Source organism: Megalobrama amblycephala, linkage group LG17, assembly GCF_018812025.1.
Source record: "Megalobrama amblycephala isolate DHTTF-2021 linkage group LG17, ASM1881202v1, whole genome shotgun sequence".
Lineage (NCBI taxonomy): Eukaryota > Metazoa > Chordata > Actinopteri > Cypriniformes > Xenocyprididae > Megalobrama > Megalobrama amblycephala.
In genome coordinates, this window is record NC_063060.1 from 802,268 (window position 1) to 821,801 (window position 19,534).

The 19,534-nt window shown below is 37.5% G+C and overlaps 1 protein-coding gene across 1 annotated transcript; it reads left to right on the plus strand.

Moving 5' to 3' along the window:
• Positions 1-775: 775 nt before the first annotated feature.
• si:dkeyp-68b7.12 (rho GTPase-activating protein 30) lies at positions 776-18,075 on the plus strand. The gene is given in 15 exon segments (XM_048163434.1): positions 776-927; positions 3,864-4,204; positions 4,277-4,379; positions 6,678-6,822; positions 7,212-7,294; positions 8,254-8,361; positions 9,645-9,763; positions 10,147-10,312; positions 11,834-11,931; positions 12,041-12,112; positions 12,215-12,883; positions 13,074-13,213; positions 15,064-15,653; positions 15,736-16,306; positions 16,309-18,075. Coding segments are annotated over 14 exon segments (3,987 nt in total). The 5' UTR covers positions 776-927; positions 3,864-4,116; the 3' UTR covers positions 17,344-18,075.
• Positions 18,076-19,534: the final 1,459 nt, after the last annotated feature.

The following is a 19,534-nucleotide window of genomic DNA, read 5'->3' on the forward strand; positions in this document are numbered from 1 at the left end:
CTTAAACTTTACTTAAGTATTCTTGAAATTAATTTTAAGTATACTTATTTTATGTAAGGATACTAAGTCATATTTGTGAGATGAATAACCAAAATTATGATGTAAAAAGTGAAAATGTTATGACATTAAAACATTGAAATGATGACTTAAAAAGTCATAATTATGACAAAAAGTCAAAATTATTATATATTTGTGTGATAAAAATTGAATTTATGACTTAAAAAGTCGTAATTATGACCAAAATATGAAATTATGACATACTAAGTCAAATTTTTGTCACAATTATGACTTAAAATGTCATAATTATGACTTTTTATGTCATAATGATTTACAAAAACGTGATTTTTCCCCTACATATTTGCAATGACATGCAAAATAATGTTAAGTAAACATTTCTGCTTTACATTTAGAAAACAAACTTTTCAGCATGGTACAATAGAAATACCATGCTTCTACATAACATTTACCATGTTAGGACAATGCAATCCTTTAAAGTACCCTGGAGTACCCTGAAAATAACATGGCAAGTGAATAAGTTGTTATTTTCTAGCTTATGTATTAATATGGCTTATAAACTCTAAACTTGTGCATTATGAACATTGTTGGCTTTTATGATGAATTGCACGTGATGTTCCTCATTTGGATAAAACTGTTGCTAAATGAATAAATATAAATCATATCAAAGTCTGTGTCCTGATTTCCCTGCATCTATATCTTTCCTCACATTTAGGCTGCTAAATAACCAGGCCTGATGTTGCACATGTGGATGAACGCAGAGACCAGCTCGAAGACGACCTAAAGGCATAAATTAGAAATGGAGAATCAAGACAGAAACTAAAAGACTCAGGAAGTCAGTGAGGGAAGTTTAGTGGTTTCTTGCGTCACAGACACTTCACACTGAAGCTTGTTGCCGGTGCAGAGAGAAAGGTAAGGACCGGAGGGTTTTCTTTCTTCTTCTAGGCTTTTCTCGTCTCACTTTTTTAATTTGGGCCTGGCTCTAAAGATGCTGGATCAAACGGCCATAGGCTGGGATCCGCTCGTGCCCTATGTAGGGGGAAACGGCCTGAGTTTGTTTGATGATGTGAGCGTGAAGCACTCATGGCCTTCAGATGTGATCAGTCATTTCCGCAAGAGCACCAGAGACCGAGAGGAACCAACTTACTGAAAAATACACTTCTGATCGAGACGAACGTGACGCAAAACTCTCCAGAGGTGTTTGAGATATAAAAACCGTGGCAGAATTTGAATCGATCTTCTGTGTTACTTCTGGAACGATATAAAGAGCATGTAGAAAGCGTGAGGGTGTGGCTTTGACTTTGGTTGAAAACTCACAAGCTGAGAAGAGGAAACAGTGTCAGGGTGGCACGCGACCCAACCCAGCCCTGATGCGAAGGATCTGCAGAGCTTTACGAGAGAGAAAGATTGATAAGATAGTCTGTCAGGGTTCAAAACTACCGCTGGAGCAGATGAAATGTTATATATGCAGGTTTGCATGTGCTCTTCGTGTACATGTTGTCCTGTTTTTGCATTTCCTTTTTGCATTTGTGCTGTTCTTTTTGTGTTTCCTGTGGTTGTGAACCTAGAGGAGTGTTTTATTGCTTATGTGGCCACACTTTCATAATTCAGACGACTTAAAAAATCATAGTTTTGAAAACGTTACTTCTGAACCGTTCGCTTTTTCTTGGTTTTGTGAAGGTTAAGGGAACATTCCAATTTGCAAACGTTATTTTTGAATGTTACATTCTGAAACTTGTAACATTTAAAAGCTAAAATGTATCAAGTTCCATGATTGAAGTTTTTGTGCTAACGTTTTGAGAATGTTTGATAGCTTTCTATTAATGTTACTGGAAGAACGTTTGTTCGTAACCTTGCCACAATGTTCTGAGAACGTTCCCTGTCAGTTAAGTTAATGGAGTTTTCAGTTATGTCCCATTTGAGTAATAATGCATCGATATTGACTGTAAAAAAGGCACATTTGATTGAGATGCAGAATGACATAAGATAAGAAGTCATTTTACCCAATTTTTGGTGGCTGTTTTTAAAAGGCTGTCAGTATTCATGAAAAATTAATAATATTCAGTCCTTAGTTCATCATGTTTTAAAGATATTTTGAAACCCCAGGTTTCTGACTCTGTGAATATGGTAACTTTGGTGGCTAAATCTCATGTTCTCGCATGCAAATGGAAGAAATGTTATTGCTCATGTATATATACAAACTCTCAGCATCAGGTAGTGCCGGTTTGGACCTCTTTTGCCTTCAGATTCAGATTCAGCAAGGTGCTGGAAACATCCCTCAGAGATTTTGGTCCATAGATGTATCAGCTGTGTATCTCCCGTTCCAGCACATCCCAAATCTGCTCTATTGGATTGATCTGGAGACTGTGGAGATGGTTTGAGTTTAGTGAACACTGTCATGATCAAGAACCAGTTTGAGATGATTTGAGCTTTGTGACGTGTGTTATCCTGCTGGAAGTAGATCAGAAGATGGTCATAAAGGGATGGACAACAATGCTAAGATCAGCTGTGGCGTTTAAATGATGGTACTAAAGTATCCCAAGAAAATATACAACACACCATCAATTGGTACTTCTGCTGCTGGAGATCATCTGCTTCAAGGTTGGACGTGTTCAGACATGATTTACTGTTGCCTTTCTATCAGCTGGAGCCAGTCTGACCGTTCTGGCATCAACAAAACATCTTCGCTCACTGGATATTTTCTTTTTCAGATCATTCATTGTAAACCCATGATAATGTGTAGTAGATCAGCAGTTTCTGAAACAGTCAGATCAGCCTATCTGATACCAAAAACCACACCACATTCAAAGTCACTTAAATCACCTTTCTTCCTCGTTTGAACTTCAGAAGATCATCTTGATCATGTCTACATGCCTAAATGCATTGAGTTGCTGCGATGTGATTGGCTGATTAGATATTTGCATTAACCAGAAGTTGAATAGGTGTGCTTAATATGAGTGAATACATCGATCAGACATGACAGGTGAAGTGAATAACACTGATCATCTGTTAGTGGGTGGATATATTAGGCAGCAAGTGAACATTTTATCCTCAAAGTTGATGTGTTAGAAGCAGGAGAAATGGGCAAGCGTAAGGATTTGAGCACCGAAAGAGCCAACAGTGGACACGTGAGCATCAGAACTGGACCACGGAGCAATGGAAGAAGGTGGCCTGGTTGGGAACACATGGCACCAGGATGCACTATGGGAAGAAGGAGAACCGGCGTGATGCTTTGGGCAATGTTCTGCTGGGAAACCTTGGGTCCTGCCATCCATGTGGACGTTACTGTGACACGTACCACCTACCTAAGCATTGTTGCAGACCATGTACAGCCTTTCATGGAAACGGTATTCCCTGCTGGCTGTGGCCTCTTTCAGCAGGATAATGCACAAAAATGGTTCAGGAATGGTTTGAGGAGCACAACAACGAGTTTGAGGTGTTGACTTGGCCTCCAGATTCCCCAGAACTCAATCCAATCGAGCATCTGAGGGATGTGCTGAACAAACAAGTCCAGGCTCCACCTCACAACTTACAGGACTTAAAGGATCTGATATGTTGGAAATGAACATGCATTAATATGTTTAATAAACGAACATTTATTAATAAGTTGATTTTTAATTTCCAACCTATTTTGGGTCGATTTTAAGCCAGCCATATAGTAATTTTGGGTTAAATAAAACTGACCAGCTTGTTGGGCAAACATTTAACCCAACCGCTGGGATTGTCCGTTTTCAACCCAACTTGGGTTGTTTTTAACCCAGCAATTGTGTAGCAACCCTTCAACAACCTTTATTTTATGAATGTATGTATGTGTGTATTATAAAGTATGTATTTCTTTTTTTATATAGATATATTTCACATCTCTACATATGAAGTGTGGATTCCATCAAGCAGTGATGTAGTTCATCAGTGAAGTTCTGGAGCAGCACCGGATCATTAATCAGGATCAAACTGATTGAATAGCGTTAGATATTCTACAGCAGCCGTCATGTGAGGTTTGACAGTTCTCACACACACTCATTAAATCAGCTCACACACACACACACACACTCACACACACACAAGGCCTGAATGTTAGAGAGGAGGTAAAAGACAAGCAAGATGAGGAGAGGCCGGAGAAAAGGAGGCAATCGGGACAAAGTGTTCGGATGTGACCTGCTGGAGCATCTGACCTCCACCGCGCAAGAAAGTGAGTTTATTCTCACAGAGTTTTCATGTTTTTCTGCTTCCGTATCAAACTCTTTCTGTCTCTCACGAACAGTTCCTCAAGTGTTACGCAGCTGTAGTGAGTTCATCGAGGAACACGGGATCGTGGACGGGATCTACAGACTGTCTGGAGTCTCGTCCAACACACAGAAACTGAGGTGTGTGATACTGAAATAACACTAGTGTGAAGTTGAAGAGAACTGACTTCATACAGCCACTAAAATCCTCTAAACTCCAGCAGATTCAAATACATTTGAGTCATTCCATGAAACCGGACACCTTACACATTTTTAGATTTTTTACCAAAATGTAATTACTTTCTGAACACCCCACAACATTAATGACATATTTAACTTCCAGAAAAACATATTTTCCCATCTCAGGCATCAAATCCCTGTTATTATTGGTCATTATTTTAAGTTATGGACACTATGGGAGCTCTCTGAATATTATTATAAAATGTATTTGTGATAAAATCAACATTTTCATATTAATCAGATGTCCCTCACACTAATTCGGTAATTGCAAATATAAAAGTTAACCCTTTAACTGTCACCCCCACTTTTTTTTTTTAGACAAGAAAATGCACTATCCAAACTTAAATGGTTGTAATTCAAGAATACTTTGGAATATAGACATAAGGCTGGTCTTGTTTTAAAGATGAAATTTGGCAGATTATTGTAGATGTGAAATAACTTATGTAAGTGAAACAGAAAAAAAGTTATAGAAGTTTAAGTTTATGAAAATGTAAAATGTAAAAATATAATATTTTATATTTTATATAAAATATATATTTTACAAAACAAGTTTTACTCTAAAGCTGCAAGGAAATCAAAGCCAAAAATCTGAACAAGTTGTGTTCCAAATTTCAGGTTGATATCTCAAAAAATGAGCTTTCAGTAAGATTTTGTTTGGGCGCAGTACCACACTTTTTCACTAGATGACAACCAAGCTCCATTACTGACCATATAAAGGCGCCTCCATTTCCATATATGGTTTGAGTGATCTGAACCATACATTTCCATTATTTTCATACAATTTATGAAGTAGACATCCTATATAGAAGTAGTATGGTGAAGTTTGGCAGAATTTGATATGAATTCAGCCTCTAATAAACATAAAAACAACATGTATGTGGGTTATAGGTCGCTGCCACAATCATAAATGTATTTTTTTTTTTTCTATTAAAAACATTTTCAGACCTTTTTTTCTCAAAAAATTGAATGGATGTTATCTTTTGAACTCTTGGCATGAAAACAAACATGTTTCAACCAATCTTTAATGATTTTTCATGTTCATCGCTATTTCAAAATAAAGGTCTGAACATGCCTTATGAGTATGAAAATATTCTTGTTGCAAATTGATAAATTACTGCTCCTCTGTAATTTATTTTGAAAATCAGTCAAATATGTAAACTAGAGATTCTAAGCTTTCAAATGATATATAGTTTGTCAAGATTAGTTTAGGTTTAGTATAGAATATTACTGTTTTAAATATGTAATGGCAAACGTCCCACCTGTGGGACGGTGACATAAAATTTTGCTACTAAAGCCTGAAATAGGCACTTTTTGTGACAGAAACCTCATCATTTTTGATCAAAGGCTTCAGAATTTGAACTAAAATCAGTTTTCTTATGATTGATCTGAACATTTCACACAGAATTCAGCTAACTTTAAATTACTTTTTCATAAACTTAACAAAAAAAATAAAAATAATAATAATAAAAATGTAGGTGTGACGGGGTTGTGATTTTTTTTGGCCTCTGTGAATAAATGGAGAGCGCATGATATTAAGAAATCATGAATAATGTTGAAATAACAAAGGTAATTTTCACAAGTAATAGTTTTCTATCTTTAATTGATGTAACAGGGTTGAGTCGTTAAGCTCGACAAACACAATTTCACAACATAATTTAGTTATAATTATTAAAGAAGGAGGTAACTTGCTCACAATATTGTTCAGAAGACTTCTATGATGTCACTTCCTATTAATGATGTCACATAAGTATCAGTTCATTATGGTTTGTGTAACGGGGTTGAGGGGTAACTGAGGTACGGAGCTAAATAATGTGATTTTAATGAATAATCATGAATTTACTTAGAGAAAACAAACATTACCAGCAAAAAAGCACAGATGGATATTTATGGGAATGGCAAAAATTTATTATTCATATCCCAAGTACACTTTCATAGAAGGCCTTGAGGGACGTGACAAAATAGGTGGTGTCAACTGAAAAAACACAATAACTTCTAATATAAAGATAAAATGTATGTTATGTTTTTAAACATTGTTAAAGGAGACATTTCAATTAATACAAAAAGCTTTTAAAAATATATTTTGGTGACCCAATAGATAGGCCAGAGGGACTCAAATCGACTCATTTAAAGGCTTGAGGAGCTTTATGAAGGTGTTTTTGTCTGTTTGTCGTGATGAACTCACTGTGTTTGTCTGTGCAGGAGTGAGTTTGACACTGAAGGATCTCCTGACCTGAACAAGGAAGTGTATCTGCAGGACATTCACTGCGTGAGCTCGCTGTGTAAAGCCTATTTCAGAGAGCTGCCCAACCCTCTGCTCACATACGAACTCTACGACCGCTTCGCCGTGAGTCTTTCATGAGAACATTTCCCTGGGAATGCTTGAGCCGATAAATGCTTTAAATGTCTGCAAAGCAATGGCTGATATAAAGCTAATGTTTAATGAGATATACACTAACAAAAATATGTTCCAAGAACTTTTTGCTTTATTTTAAAGGACTCGATCATTAAATCTTTGACAAAAACATGATTTTATTGAAATAAAATATTCTGTGGGAATTTCTATTCCCATGAAATATTCTGTGGGATATGAAAGTTTTATCGAAAATGGTTGGCAACTTTTTTTAAAACGCTGGAGGGGAAAGATTTCAAATTGTGTAAAATAACATTTAATTTGCTTTAAATGATGAAAATGTATTTTGCTCTTTGATTTGAGACGTGATCTTCTCTCTGCAGGACGCAGTGGCTGTCCAGCTGGAGGACGAGAGGCTGGTGAAGATTAAAGAGGTTCTGAAGGATTTACCTGTTCCTCACTACAGGTGAACACTGATATGACCGCGCTTTACGACATCAGATCATTTACTCACTCACAAAACATCTGCCAAGCTCCAAAAAGGACCACTAAACGAAATTAAAAGTATCATAGCAGTCGCCCATATGACTTGTTGTGTGCAAGTCTGCTATTCGTTTTGTTAAAAGGTTTTCTGTCATCATATAAGCATTAATCAACACACACACATCAATTATGTTAAACAGCTTGAAGTGCGAGAACCAATGAGGTTCATTCTCGTGTTACGCAGCATGTTTGAGCTTCAGCAAGAACCAATGAGGTTCATTCTCACGCATCAAGCAAGTACATTTGAGCTTTGTGAGAATGTGAGAATAAAAGCCTAAATTAAATTTCTTCATCATATAAAGCGATCAAGTCTCTTCGTAACATTTGGACTAAACCGCTCTGTTCATATGGATGTTTTATTACCTCTTCATGAACTTTTTAAAGAGTGGACTGTCTGTGGAGGGACTGAAATCTTTTAGGTTTCATTTAAAATGTCTTCATTTGTGTTTCGAAGATGAACAAAAATCCTACATGTTTGGAACGAGATGAGGGTAAATAATTGATGACTATTTCTTCATTTTTGGGTGAACTACACAGCAAAATCTCCAACTCTGCTCAGAGCACATATGGTCCCTCTTTAAATAGTGTTAAAGTAACACTAAAGCAGAGTTAAAGTTGATGAGATAATTAAGCAATTAATTAAGTGATGATTGTGCAGTAGTGATGAACGCCTGCTGTTAACAAGCAGAATCACTGAAGAAAAGAGAAACACAAGAACTACAACTGACTTCAGTCACAGCCTTATTAATTGCTTAATTATCTCATTAACTTTAACTCTGCTTCAGTGTTACTTTAACGCTATGTATCTCTTTAAGTTCTTTCTTGAGTTGGACAGAATAGATCTAATTCCATTGCGTTCCTTTAACACTCGCTGTCTTCTAGAACTCTGGAATATTTGATGCGTCATCTGGTCAAAATGTCCACATATGCATCTGAGACCAACATGCACGCAAGAAACCTCGCCATCGTCTGGGCCCCAAACCTCCTCAGGTGTGTGTTTTACACTCATTCTTTGACATTTATGCATTTGCATCCAAAGCGACTTACAGTTTTTATGTGTATTTTGGGATATGGCATAAAAAACAATCTGGATAGAAACTCCAAGATGTGCATAAATTCATAAAATACATATGCACTCAATTGAGGTGGATAATTTTTTATCTGATAAGAAGCTTTTATCTGATGACAGCGTTTATTGTGTTTCGTCTGACGCTCTGAGACCAACTCATTTATGATGGAGGAGAAAAGAGCCTGATTGCAGCAAATGACATATTTATTACTGATATTTTGCATCAGTTTCCCAGAAAGTGATGATTTTGTTCTCTTGAACACATGGGATAGAAACGCTGCTTTATACAGAAATGTTGTATGCCAAATTCCAAATTTGTGCTACTTTAAATGATAGTCATTTTAACTGTAAAAGACAGTAAACATGTTAAATGGTTAATGGTAAGTCCCCTTATATACGATGGAAAGCTGAAGTAGATCATTTAAAGTCATTTTACACTGTTAAATGTGCAGTTTTTGGAATAAAAAAGCACAAATCATTTTAGAAATTAGTGAAAAGCCGTAACCGTCATTCCCAGAATTCCCCATGTGACACTTCACATTTGATGTTACATTTTATGTTGTTAAATTACTGTTCTGTAAATATGTTTTCATTTTTCTTGTATTTTTACACAGTATTTTGTGTTTTATAATCAGTTTTTATAATGCAGCAGGTGAAACAAGTGAATAAACATGAGTCAAGATCATTATTATACTAAAAATCACTGTATTCAAATGTCAAACCACTGAAAAATCATCTGCTGGAAATATTCAGGTAACAGGTTTCAGGATATTGGTTTTAGTTGAGCATCTGCTGCATCCGGGAGTTTCACATCAGTCAGAACTAAATCGCAATTTTCGACAGGTTTCTTTTCTAAGATTTTGCATAAAAAAAAAATACCAAAATGAGAAAATCTCCACCCCTTGTTTTCACATCAATTAAAAAAGCTTTTAAATACTTCAAATTTAAGCACAAACTCACTTCATTTTAATTTTTCATTAAACAGGACTTAATATCTTTTCTCTTCTCCAGTAAATGTATCTTGATTTAAGAATGTTGAGATATTTGTGCTGGAAAACAAGACAGAAACACTGAGGAAGAACAGAGTTTGTAGATTAAATCTGAATGTGTTTTTCATTGGCGTTGTCGGTGTCATTCTCTAACACTTGAGCTGCAGGAACAGCTTTTATTTGTTATTAGTAAATCAGTGTATAATTATCTGCAGATCGAAGGACATCGAGTCGACTGGTTTCAACGGCACGGCAGCGTTCATGGAGGTTCGGGTTCAGTCCATCGTGGTGGAGTTTATTCTCACTCACGTGGCCGAGGTTTTCACTGGAACAGGTATTTTATTTTCCTTAAAGTCAGCATGAAACTTTGGTTGCACTAGTCTTTTCTACTCTATTGTGCCGTATATACGAGTGAAATGCTTTGCAAACAAGAACAAATGTAGGGCGGGGCTTGATTTTGTCTGTTGGATGGTTGTGGTTTGCTATTGGTGGATCTCATGTGAGTGACAGGTTGCCCCGCCCTCATCATCAGAGAAGAGAAGAGATGTCGCTCTCCTGATTTTTACATTTTTTCAGTTATATCTTCAGTCATTTCTCTTCTCCAGTAAATGTATCTTGATTTAAGAATGTTTAGATATTTGTGCTGGAAAACGAGACAGAAACACTGAGGAAGAGCATCATGTTTGTGCATGATGATAGTTTCATGTTTTAACACAGGATTGACTGTGGAGCGCCGGAAGTCCCTCCCATCGCCCTCGATACTGTCCAGTCAGGATGATCATTTCTTCAAACCCCTTTCTTTACACTGTCCAGGAAACCTCAGTCCTGGAGACGGACCTCCAGCCATGCGGTCATACCACGCTATTATTGATGGCACTGACAAGTAAGACTGATGATGCGTAAAGTGCATCTCGATGTCCATATTATGAAGTAGTGATGGTGAAATGAAGCATTGATGCTTTCCTCACAACTGCACTTAAAGTGGTCTTAACATGGTGTTTGCTGTGGCCATCTAGTGGTCAGAAAGATGAACGGCACCTGCCAAACTGCCACTGGATATTCTCATCCAGTTCTGCTACTGATTCTTCATAAGCATCATCTCTTCTGTTATTATTTATTTTATTATTAGTGTAACGTTGCTACTATAAAGTATTTGATATTAGGATTAGTGCATCCTCAATCAAGTTTATTTACTATTTCATTTCATGTTATTTTTATTTCATGTTATTTTTATTTATTTTTTGCATGTTGTTATCATCATTATTATTATTATTTTTACTTTATGCATCCACAATCAAGAATATTTACTATTTAATTTAATTTCGTTTTATTTTATTTTATTTTATTTTATTTTATTTTATTTTATTTTATTTTAGCATCACTACTATAAAGTATGTGAGATTAGGATTAGTGCATCCGCAATCAAGTTTATTTACTATTTAATTTAATGTTATTTTTATTTTATTTATTTTTTCATTTTTAATTTTGTTTTTTTCCTGTTATTTTTTTTATTTAGTTTTATTAACCCATGTGTAACATCACTACTATTACATTTCATGTTTTGTTTTATTTTATTTTATTTCATGTTATTTTTATTTCATGTTTTATTTATTCATGTTATTATTATTTTATTTTTTATTTTATTTCATGTTATTTTTATTTATTTTTATTTATGCATCCCCAATCAAATTTATTTACTATTTCATGTTTTTTATTTTATTTTATTTTATTTTATTTTATTTTAGCATCACTACTACAAAGTATGTGAGATTAGGATTAGTGCATCCCCAATCAAGTTTATTTACTATTTAATTTTATTTCATGTTATTTTATTTTTTATTTTATTTCATGTTATTTTTATTTTACTGTATGCATCCCCAATCAAGTTTATTTATTTAATTTCATTTTTTTATTTTATTGTATTTTTTATTTATTTTTGTATTATTTTATTTAATGTTGTTATTATTATTTATTATTATTTTATTTATTATTTTATTTTATTTTATTTCATGTTTTTATTTTATTTATTTATTTATTTATTTTCATGCTATTTTTTTATTTTATTTTGTTTCATTAACCCAAGTGTAGCAGTATGTATAAAGAATTAGGATTAGTGCATCCCCAATCAAGTTTATTTACTATTTCATTTCATTTCATTTCATTTCATTTCATGTTATTTTATTTTATTTTATTAACCCAAGTCTAACATCACTCACATCAAGAGAGTTGATAAAAGTATGCCAAAGGTGCCTAAAAGTTAAATAATAATGTTTTTGAGGATAATACAGCAGATTCTGATGCTTTCATGTAAACACTAAAAGATGAGGTGGAATCATGTTCCAAAACTGCCGTACTCTTCTACCACATACTCACCATGAACCTTGATCATCTGCGTTGTGTTCAGGAGGAAGAACTCCCTCAAAGGAAGGAAGTGGAGATCCATCTTTAATTTGGGTGGGAGACTCCACGATCCCCGCAAGAAGAGCAAATACAGCCCTAAAGGTACTGCATGAAGTTTTGCACGACTAAAGATTGACTATGAATCCTTTCCCTCTCACATCTAATTCTTCGCTTTTGTTTATCATCATCTTCACTCGATCTCAACGCACAGACAAAGAGAAGACGACGCTGAGGCCTGCGAAGAGCATGGACTCCCTGAGCTGCGGTCCTTTAGCACTAGAAGGTAAGAGGAGCGTTTCATCATCTGCTTTAATACATTTAACAAGAATTCATATAATAATTCATGAAGCATCCACATGCACGTGTTTGTTTCCATGTCTCTCAGATTCGAAGCATCCTCCAGCTCATCTTCCTCCTCTGGTTCTGTCCACGTCCTCGGGCAGCTCAGAGGGCGTGGCTTCTGCTGGAGGGGGCGTGTCCAGTGGATATGCGGTGACGTACAGGCGTACGGGCGGAGCTCAGGTCAGTATGGTGAGCGGAGGGACTCCCGGCACTTATAATCGGCTGGAATCTGGGGGCGGAGCCAACGGAGCCGAGGGGGCGTCGCAGGGCGTGTCCAGATCGCCCGGAATGACCAGCAAAGCAGACCGTCGCGCCGGTATCCACATATCCGGGCCTTTTTCTGTGACCGTCCCGCTTCATATAACATCCGGACTGGCTCTGGGTGTGCTTCACGGCGGCTGGAACGAGAAAGAACAAACCCTGCAAGGAGACGCAGAGGAAGCGGGAGAAGATGAGGACGTTAAGAGCACAGATGAGAATTCACAAAGCAAAAATGATGACGTTCACGAGAGTACAATCAGTAGTTGTCAGGTGGATTGTGGGAAGGATACGGCGGAGATTCCAGAAGAGGAAAAGACTGTGCCGGAAGAAGGAGACAAAGAAGCAGAGAAAGAAGATCAGAGCCGGAATCAGGAGTCTGTGAAGGAGGAGAAAGAAGAAGAAGCTTCAACGCCAGAAGTCAAAGAGGAAAACACAGAAGAGGATTACATGGGTAATGTTTTGATTATCATTCACTGACATGTAAATGTGTTGATGATCAGAAACTTATAGAAAGTTCAGAATGAGTCTTTTTGCAAGTGTGCAGACACTACAGGTGCAAAAACGTCTTAAATCTTAAATAATGCCCTGATTCCTCATTACATGAACTCTTTGATGCCAAACATGAATGTGTTTTCCCACAGAAATGAGAGGAAACCTCCAACCAGCGCCGGTCAGTACGCTCTACTACGAGGACATGGAGGTGCCAGACCAGGACCTGCCGATGGATTTACAGGAGGCTTTCGGGTTCCTGGACTTGATGGACAGCTGTGCTTCAAACCAGGTGTGTTTCTACTTGTGTCATGACATTATGAGCACTGACAGGTGAAGTGAATAACACTGATCATCTCTTCATCACCTGTTAGTGGGTGGATATATTAGGCAGCAAGTGAACATTTTGTCCTCAAAAAAGTTGATGTGTTAGAAGCAGGAGAAATAGGCAAGCGTAAGGATTTGAGCGAGTTTGACAAGGGCCAATCTCAACAACTGCAGCTCTTGTGGGGTGTTCTCGGTCTGCAGTGGTCAGTATCTATCAAAAGTGCTCCAAGGAAGGAACAGTGGTGAACCGGTGACAGGGTCATGGGCGGCTGAGACTCATTGAAGGCGTGTGGTCCGATCCAACAGACGAGCTCCTGTAGCTCAAATTGCTCAAGAAGTTAATGCTGGTTCTGATAGAAAGGTGTCAGAATACACAGTGCATCAGTTTGTTGCGTATGGAGCTGCATAGCTGCAGACCAGTCAAGGTGCCCATGCTGACCCCTGTCCACCGCCGAAAGAGCCAACAGTGGACACGTGAGCATCAGAACTGGACCACGGAGCAATGGAAGAAGGTGGCCTGGCCGGGAACACATGGCACCAGGATGCACTATGGGAAGAAGGCGAGCCGGCGGAGGCAGTGTGATGCTTTGGGCAATGTTCTGCTGGGAAACCTTAGGTCCTGCCATCCATGTGGACGTTACTGTGACACGTACCACCTACCTAAGCATTGTTCAGACCATGTACAGCCTTTCATGGAAACGGTATTCCCTGGTGGCTGTGGCCTCTTTCAGCAGGATAATGCACAAAAATGGTTCAGGAATGGTTTGAGGAGCACAACAACGAGTTTGAGGTGTTGACTTGGCCTCCAAATTCCCCAGATCTCAATCCAATCGAGCATCTGTGGGATGTGCTGAACAAACCAGTCCGATCCATGGAGGCTCCACCTCACAACTTACAGGACTTAAAGGATTAGTTCACTTTTAAATAAAACTTTCCTGATAATTTACTCACCCCCATGCCATCCAAGATGTTCATGTCTTTCTTTCGTCAGTCGAAAAGAAATGAAGGTTTTTGATGAAAACATTCCAGGATTTTTCTCCATATAGTGGACTTCAATGGGCACCAAACAGTTGAAGTTCAAAATTACAGTTTCAGCTTCAAAGAGCTTTAAACGATACCAGACGAGGAATAAGAGTCTTATCTAGAGGAACGATTGGTAATTTTCTTAAAAAATACAACTGCATATACTTTATAAACACAAATTAACGTCTTATACATGCTTCCGCTTTCTGTATTCTTCAAAAAGCTTATGCTGAATGTTCTACACCTTCCCTATTCTACTTAAGGAAAAAAAACGAAACTGGCGCTGCATTTGCTGCATAAGTAGAATAGGGAAGGCGTAGGACATACAGCGTAAGCTTTTTGAAGAATACGGAAAGCGGAAGCATGTATAAGACGTTAATTTGTGTTTATAAAGTATATGCAGTTGTATTTTTTTCGAAAAATGACTGATGGTTTCTCTAGATAAGACCATTATTCCTTGTCTGGTCTCATTTAAAGCTGCATTGAAACTGTAATTTTGACCTTCAACCGTTTGGTGCCCATTGAAGTCCACTATAAGGAGAATAATCCTGGAATGTTTTCATCAAAAACCTTCATTTCTTTTCGACTGACGAAAGAAAGACATGAACATCTTGGATGACATGGGGGTGAGTAAATTATCAGGATCAGATCTTGGTGCAGATGCCACAGCACACCTTCAGGGGTCTAGAGGAGTCGACGGGTCAGGGCTGTTTAGGCAGCAACACAATATTAGGAAGGTGCTCATAATGTTCTGCCTGATGATTAATGATTTTACCACTTTATGTTTTCCAGGTTGAGTTTTCAGTCGAAGCACCTTGTTTTGAAAACGAATACGAGGAAGAGGAGGACCAAAACAGGGATAATCAGGCCGTTTCCTGCCCATTACAAAACTGCACTAATGACTTTGAAGCACCAGCAGCTAAAATCAGCAGCCCCTCGTTCACACACAGGCCCGTTGCTGGAAAATCACACAGCTTGCCTTACAAGTCCCGCCCCTTCCTGCCAGCCCTGTCATTATCCTCAGATGATGACTACAGTCCTGCTGAAGATGATGATGATGATGATGATGAGTCTGATAAAGGTTCTGAATATGAGGACATGTTTTGTCACAGTCTCCCATCCAGTCGGTGTTTTCAGGGACTCTCTTGGTCGGCTCCAGAAACCGCCGCTGACAGTGATGCAGATGTCCACTGTAGTAACCAATCAGAATGCTTAGATGAGATGCAGAACGAGAACAATAAAGATGCAGACCAATCAGAAGAGGAGATTCCTACCGCTCCTGCATTGACAGACCGGAGTGAAGAACATCTCAGTTCAGAAGTATTAAAGACGGATGAAAACAAGGAAGAAGAGGATGCTGAGAATGATAAACGCACGCTGATGTAAGTACATGTTTCAAGACACAAATATTGAGTTGAAACAACATAAAATGTGTAATATTTTACGCCTTTTGTATGTGTGCAGAAGAGAAGATGAAGCAGAGAGTGAAGCCAGTGGAGAGGACACATATTTTGGACCGGATTCGGTACCTTCTTCACCAGATCCCAAACAAACCGAGATCTTCAGCGTTCCTGAGCTTCCCGGTGCGGAGGATCAACAGGTGCTGGATGATGACGGTTGCCATGGTAACAGTGAGGCGATGCTGACCGTCGACTGCATCTCATCGGCTCCTCCAGATCAGCCGCCGGAGGAACAATCAACGATTATAAGCGAACAAATGATCGAAGAAGAGCTGATTGAAGTGGAGGAGGATGAGAAGATTGAGGAGCTGAAAGAGTGTGAGAACAATATCAACAAAACAGATATGGAGGAAGAAAAGTGTGAGGATGTTGAGGAAGATGCAAAGACTGGATCGGAAGAAGAATGTAGTGATGAGAAAGAAGAAGTGAGCATGACTGAAGGGAAAATAGAGGGAAATAGTGGCGAGGATGAAGAGGAACCTGCAGAAGAAGGTGAAGAAGATGAAAGAAAGGAAGATAAAGTGAAAACAATGGAGAATGTGAGGAGGAAGATGGAGAACAAGCTGAAAGAAATGAAGATTTAGTGGAAAACAATGGAGAATGTGAGGAAGAAGATGGAGAACAAGCTGAAAGAAAGGAAGATTTAGTGGAAAACAATGGAGAATGTGAGGAAGAAGATGGAGAACAAGCTGAAAGAAAGGAAGATTTAGTGGAAAACGATGGAGAATGTGAGGAAGAAGATGGAGAACAAGCTGAAAGAAAGGAAGATTTAGTGGAAAACAATGGAGAATGTGAGGAAGAAGATGGAGAACAAGCTGAAAGAAAGGAAGATTTAGTGGAAAGCTGTGGAGAATGTGAGGAAGAAGATGGAGAACAAGCTGAAAGAAAGGAAGATTTAGTGGAAAGCTGTGGAGAATGTGAGGAAGAAGATGGAGAACAAGCTGAAAGAAAGGAAGATTTAGTGGAAAGCTGTGGAGAATGTGAGGAAGAAGATGGAGAGCAAGCAGAAATAAAAGAAGGTTCAGTGGAAAGCGATGGAGGAAACACTGAGGAGGTAAAAACAGAAGGTTTTGTTGAGGGAAACGTTGAGGAGATAGTTGAAGGAAAAGAAGGTAGAGATGATCCTGAAGCAGATGAGATTCAGGAACACAAGGAGCCGGAAGAGATCTCAGATCACATCCTATCAACTGCTCCCAAACCTTCTCCTCGTAAAATGGCGAATCAAGTCAAAGCGGTTCCCGTCGTCCCGCCCAAACCTCGAAACTCCAAACTTACGGCCTTCAGGAAACAGTTTGAGCACAAACACACACAGCCCACGGACGCGGCGTGCGTCGAAACGGATGAACCGCAGAGCGAGGAAGCGCTGGAGGAGTGTGAGAAGCAGGAGGAGGAGGGTTCGAAGGAAAGCCACGGGACTTGGGATGGTGTGGTGGATCGGAGGAAGGATCTCCACAGGGAAGCAGAGAAAGAGGTGAAGAGGAACAGCGGCATCAGCATGTGTTTCGATGAAGCCGTCGCTCGAGCCACAGTGAAGAGGAGCAGAGAGAGAGAAAACACAGAGCGGTTATCCGGCGCTCACTGGGACAGCAGGAAAGATGGGAAAACTGACTAACGGAACTAAAGCGGATCATGTGGAAGCTCGTTTCTGCCACGGATTAAAAAGCCAATTGCAATTGCATTGTGTTTATTCTGTATTCTGTGGCGGAAACAAGCTTTCATAACATGATCATGTATTGTAAAATATTATGTGCAGTATTCACCAAACCCTTTTATGCTCTTTTTTTAAATATTCTGATTTTCATTTTTTAGTTAAGATAAATATATAAATATGGAGGGAAAATATAGATATGTATAGCTCAAATCATTTAATAAATATTGTTACATTTACAAGTCTTGGACAAAATCTCAATATTCATATAAAATAAACTCAGGCCACCCTTGTGAATATTAATGGTAACACTTTACAATGAGGTTTCATATTAATTTCAACATTTACATTTTTAAGCCCCAAAGCTGTATCTGTTAACATTAAAACTAACATGAACAAATGCTGTATTGATAGTTCATGTTATTTAGGACATTAACTAATATTAACAAATTAGACCTTGTAAAGTGTTACCATTAATTAGTTAACAGCCTTATCAATTAAAACTGGAATGGTTTAATGTTGTGATCATTGTATTTTTAATGCTAATGCATTCGAAAGGACAAATACATAAAGATAAAACACAAGAATAAGACTATCTGTATAGACAGGAAATTGTTTTATATGTATTTCTGTTGTTGTATACATTCAACAAGCTATGCATTTCATTTCAATAAATTAGTATTTTCACTATATAAATATATGGTGTATGTTTTGCTGTTTTTACTGAAGGACTCACATTCAGATATATTTTAGGTGCAAGATGGACGTCAGTATTAGGGCTATTTCTGAGTCATTCACGAAACCGGTACGATTTGAGTCCCTCTGGCCTATCTATTGGGTCACCAAAATATATATTTTAAAAGCTTTTTGTATTAATTGAAATGTCTCCTTTAATAATGTTTAAAAACATAACATACATTTTATCTTTATATTAGAACCACCTATTTTGTCACGTCCCTCAAGGCCTTCTATGAAAGTATACTTGGGATATGAATAATAAAATGAGAATTTTTTTTTGCCATTCCCATAAATATCCATCTGTGCTTTTTTACTGGTAATGTTTATTTTCTAAGTAAATTCATGATTATTCATTAAAATCACATTATTTAGCTCCGTACCTCAGTTACCCCTCAACCCCGTTACACAAACCATAATGAACTGATACTTATGTGACATCATTAATAGGAAGTGACATCATAGAAGTCTTCTGAACAACATTGTGAGCAAGTTACCTCCTTCTTTAATAATTATAACTAAATTGTGAAATTGTGTTTGTCGAGCTTAACGACTCAACCCTGTTACATCAATTAAAGATAGAAAACTATTACTTGTGAAAATTATCTTTGATATTTCAACATTATTCATGATTTCTTAATATCATGCGCTCTCCATTTATTCTCTAGATTTAGAGCAGTGGCCAAAAAAATCTCAACCCCGTCACACCTACATTTTTATTATTATTTTAAATTTATGAAAAAGTAATTTAAAGTTAGTTGAATTCTGTCTGAAATGTTCAGATCAATCATAAGAATACTGATTTTAGTTCAAATTCTGAAGTTACGCTTTTGATCAAAAATGATGAGGTTTCTGTCACAAAAAGTGTCCATTTCAGGCTTTAGTAGCAAAAGTGTGAGATTTTATGCAACTTTTATAATTGCAATTACTGAATTAGTGTGAGGAACATCTGATTAATATGAAAATGTTGATTTTATCACAAATACATTTTATAATAATATTCAGAGAGCTCCCATAGTGTCCATAACTTAAAATAATGACCAATAATAATAGGGATTTGATGCCTGAGATGGGAAAATATGTTTTTCTGGAAGTTAAATATGTCATTAATGTTGTGGGGTGTTCAGAAAGTAATACATTTTAGTAAAAAATCTAAAAACGTGTAAGTCTAAATGGTACCGGTTTTGTGGAATGACTGTTCTAATATTAAAGGGTAAGTTCACCCAAAAATTAAAATGACATCATTCATTACTCACCCTCAGGTCATGTGAGTACAGTGGTTCAACCTTATACTTTTTGTGCGCAAAAAATAACGACTTATCAACAATATCAAGTGATGGCCGATTTCAAAACACTGCTTCATGAAGCTTTACGAATCTTTTGTTTCGAATCAGTGATTCGGATCGCGTATCAAACTGCC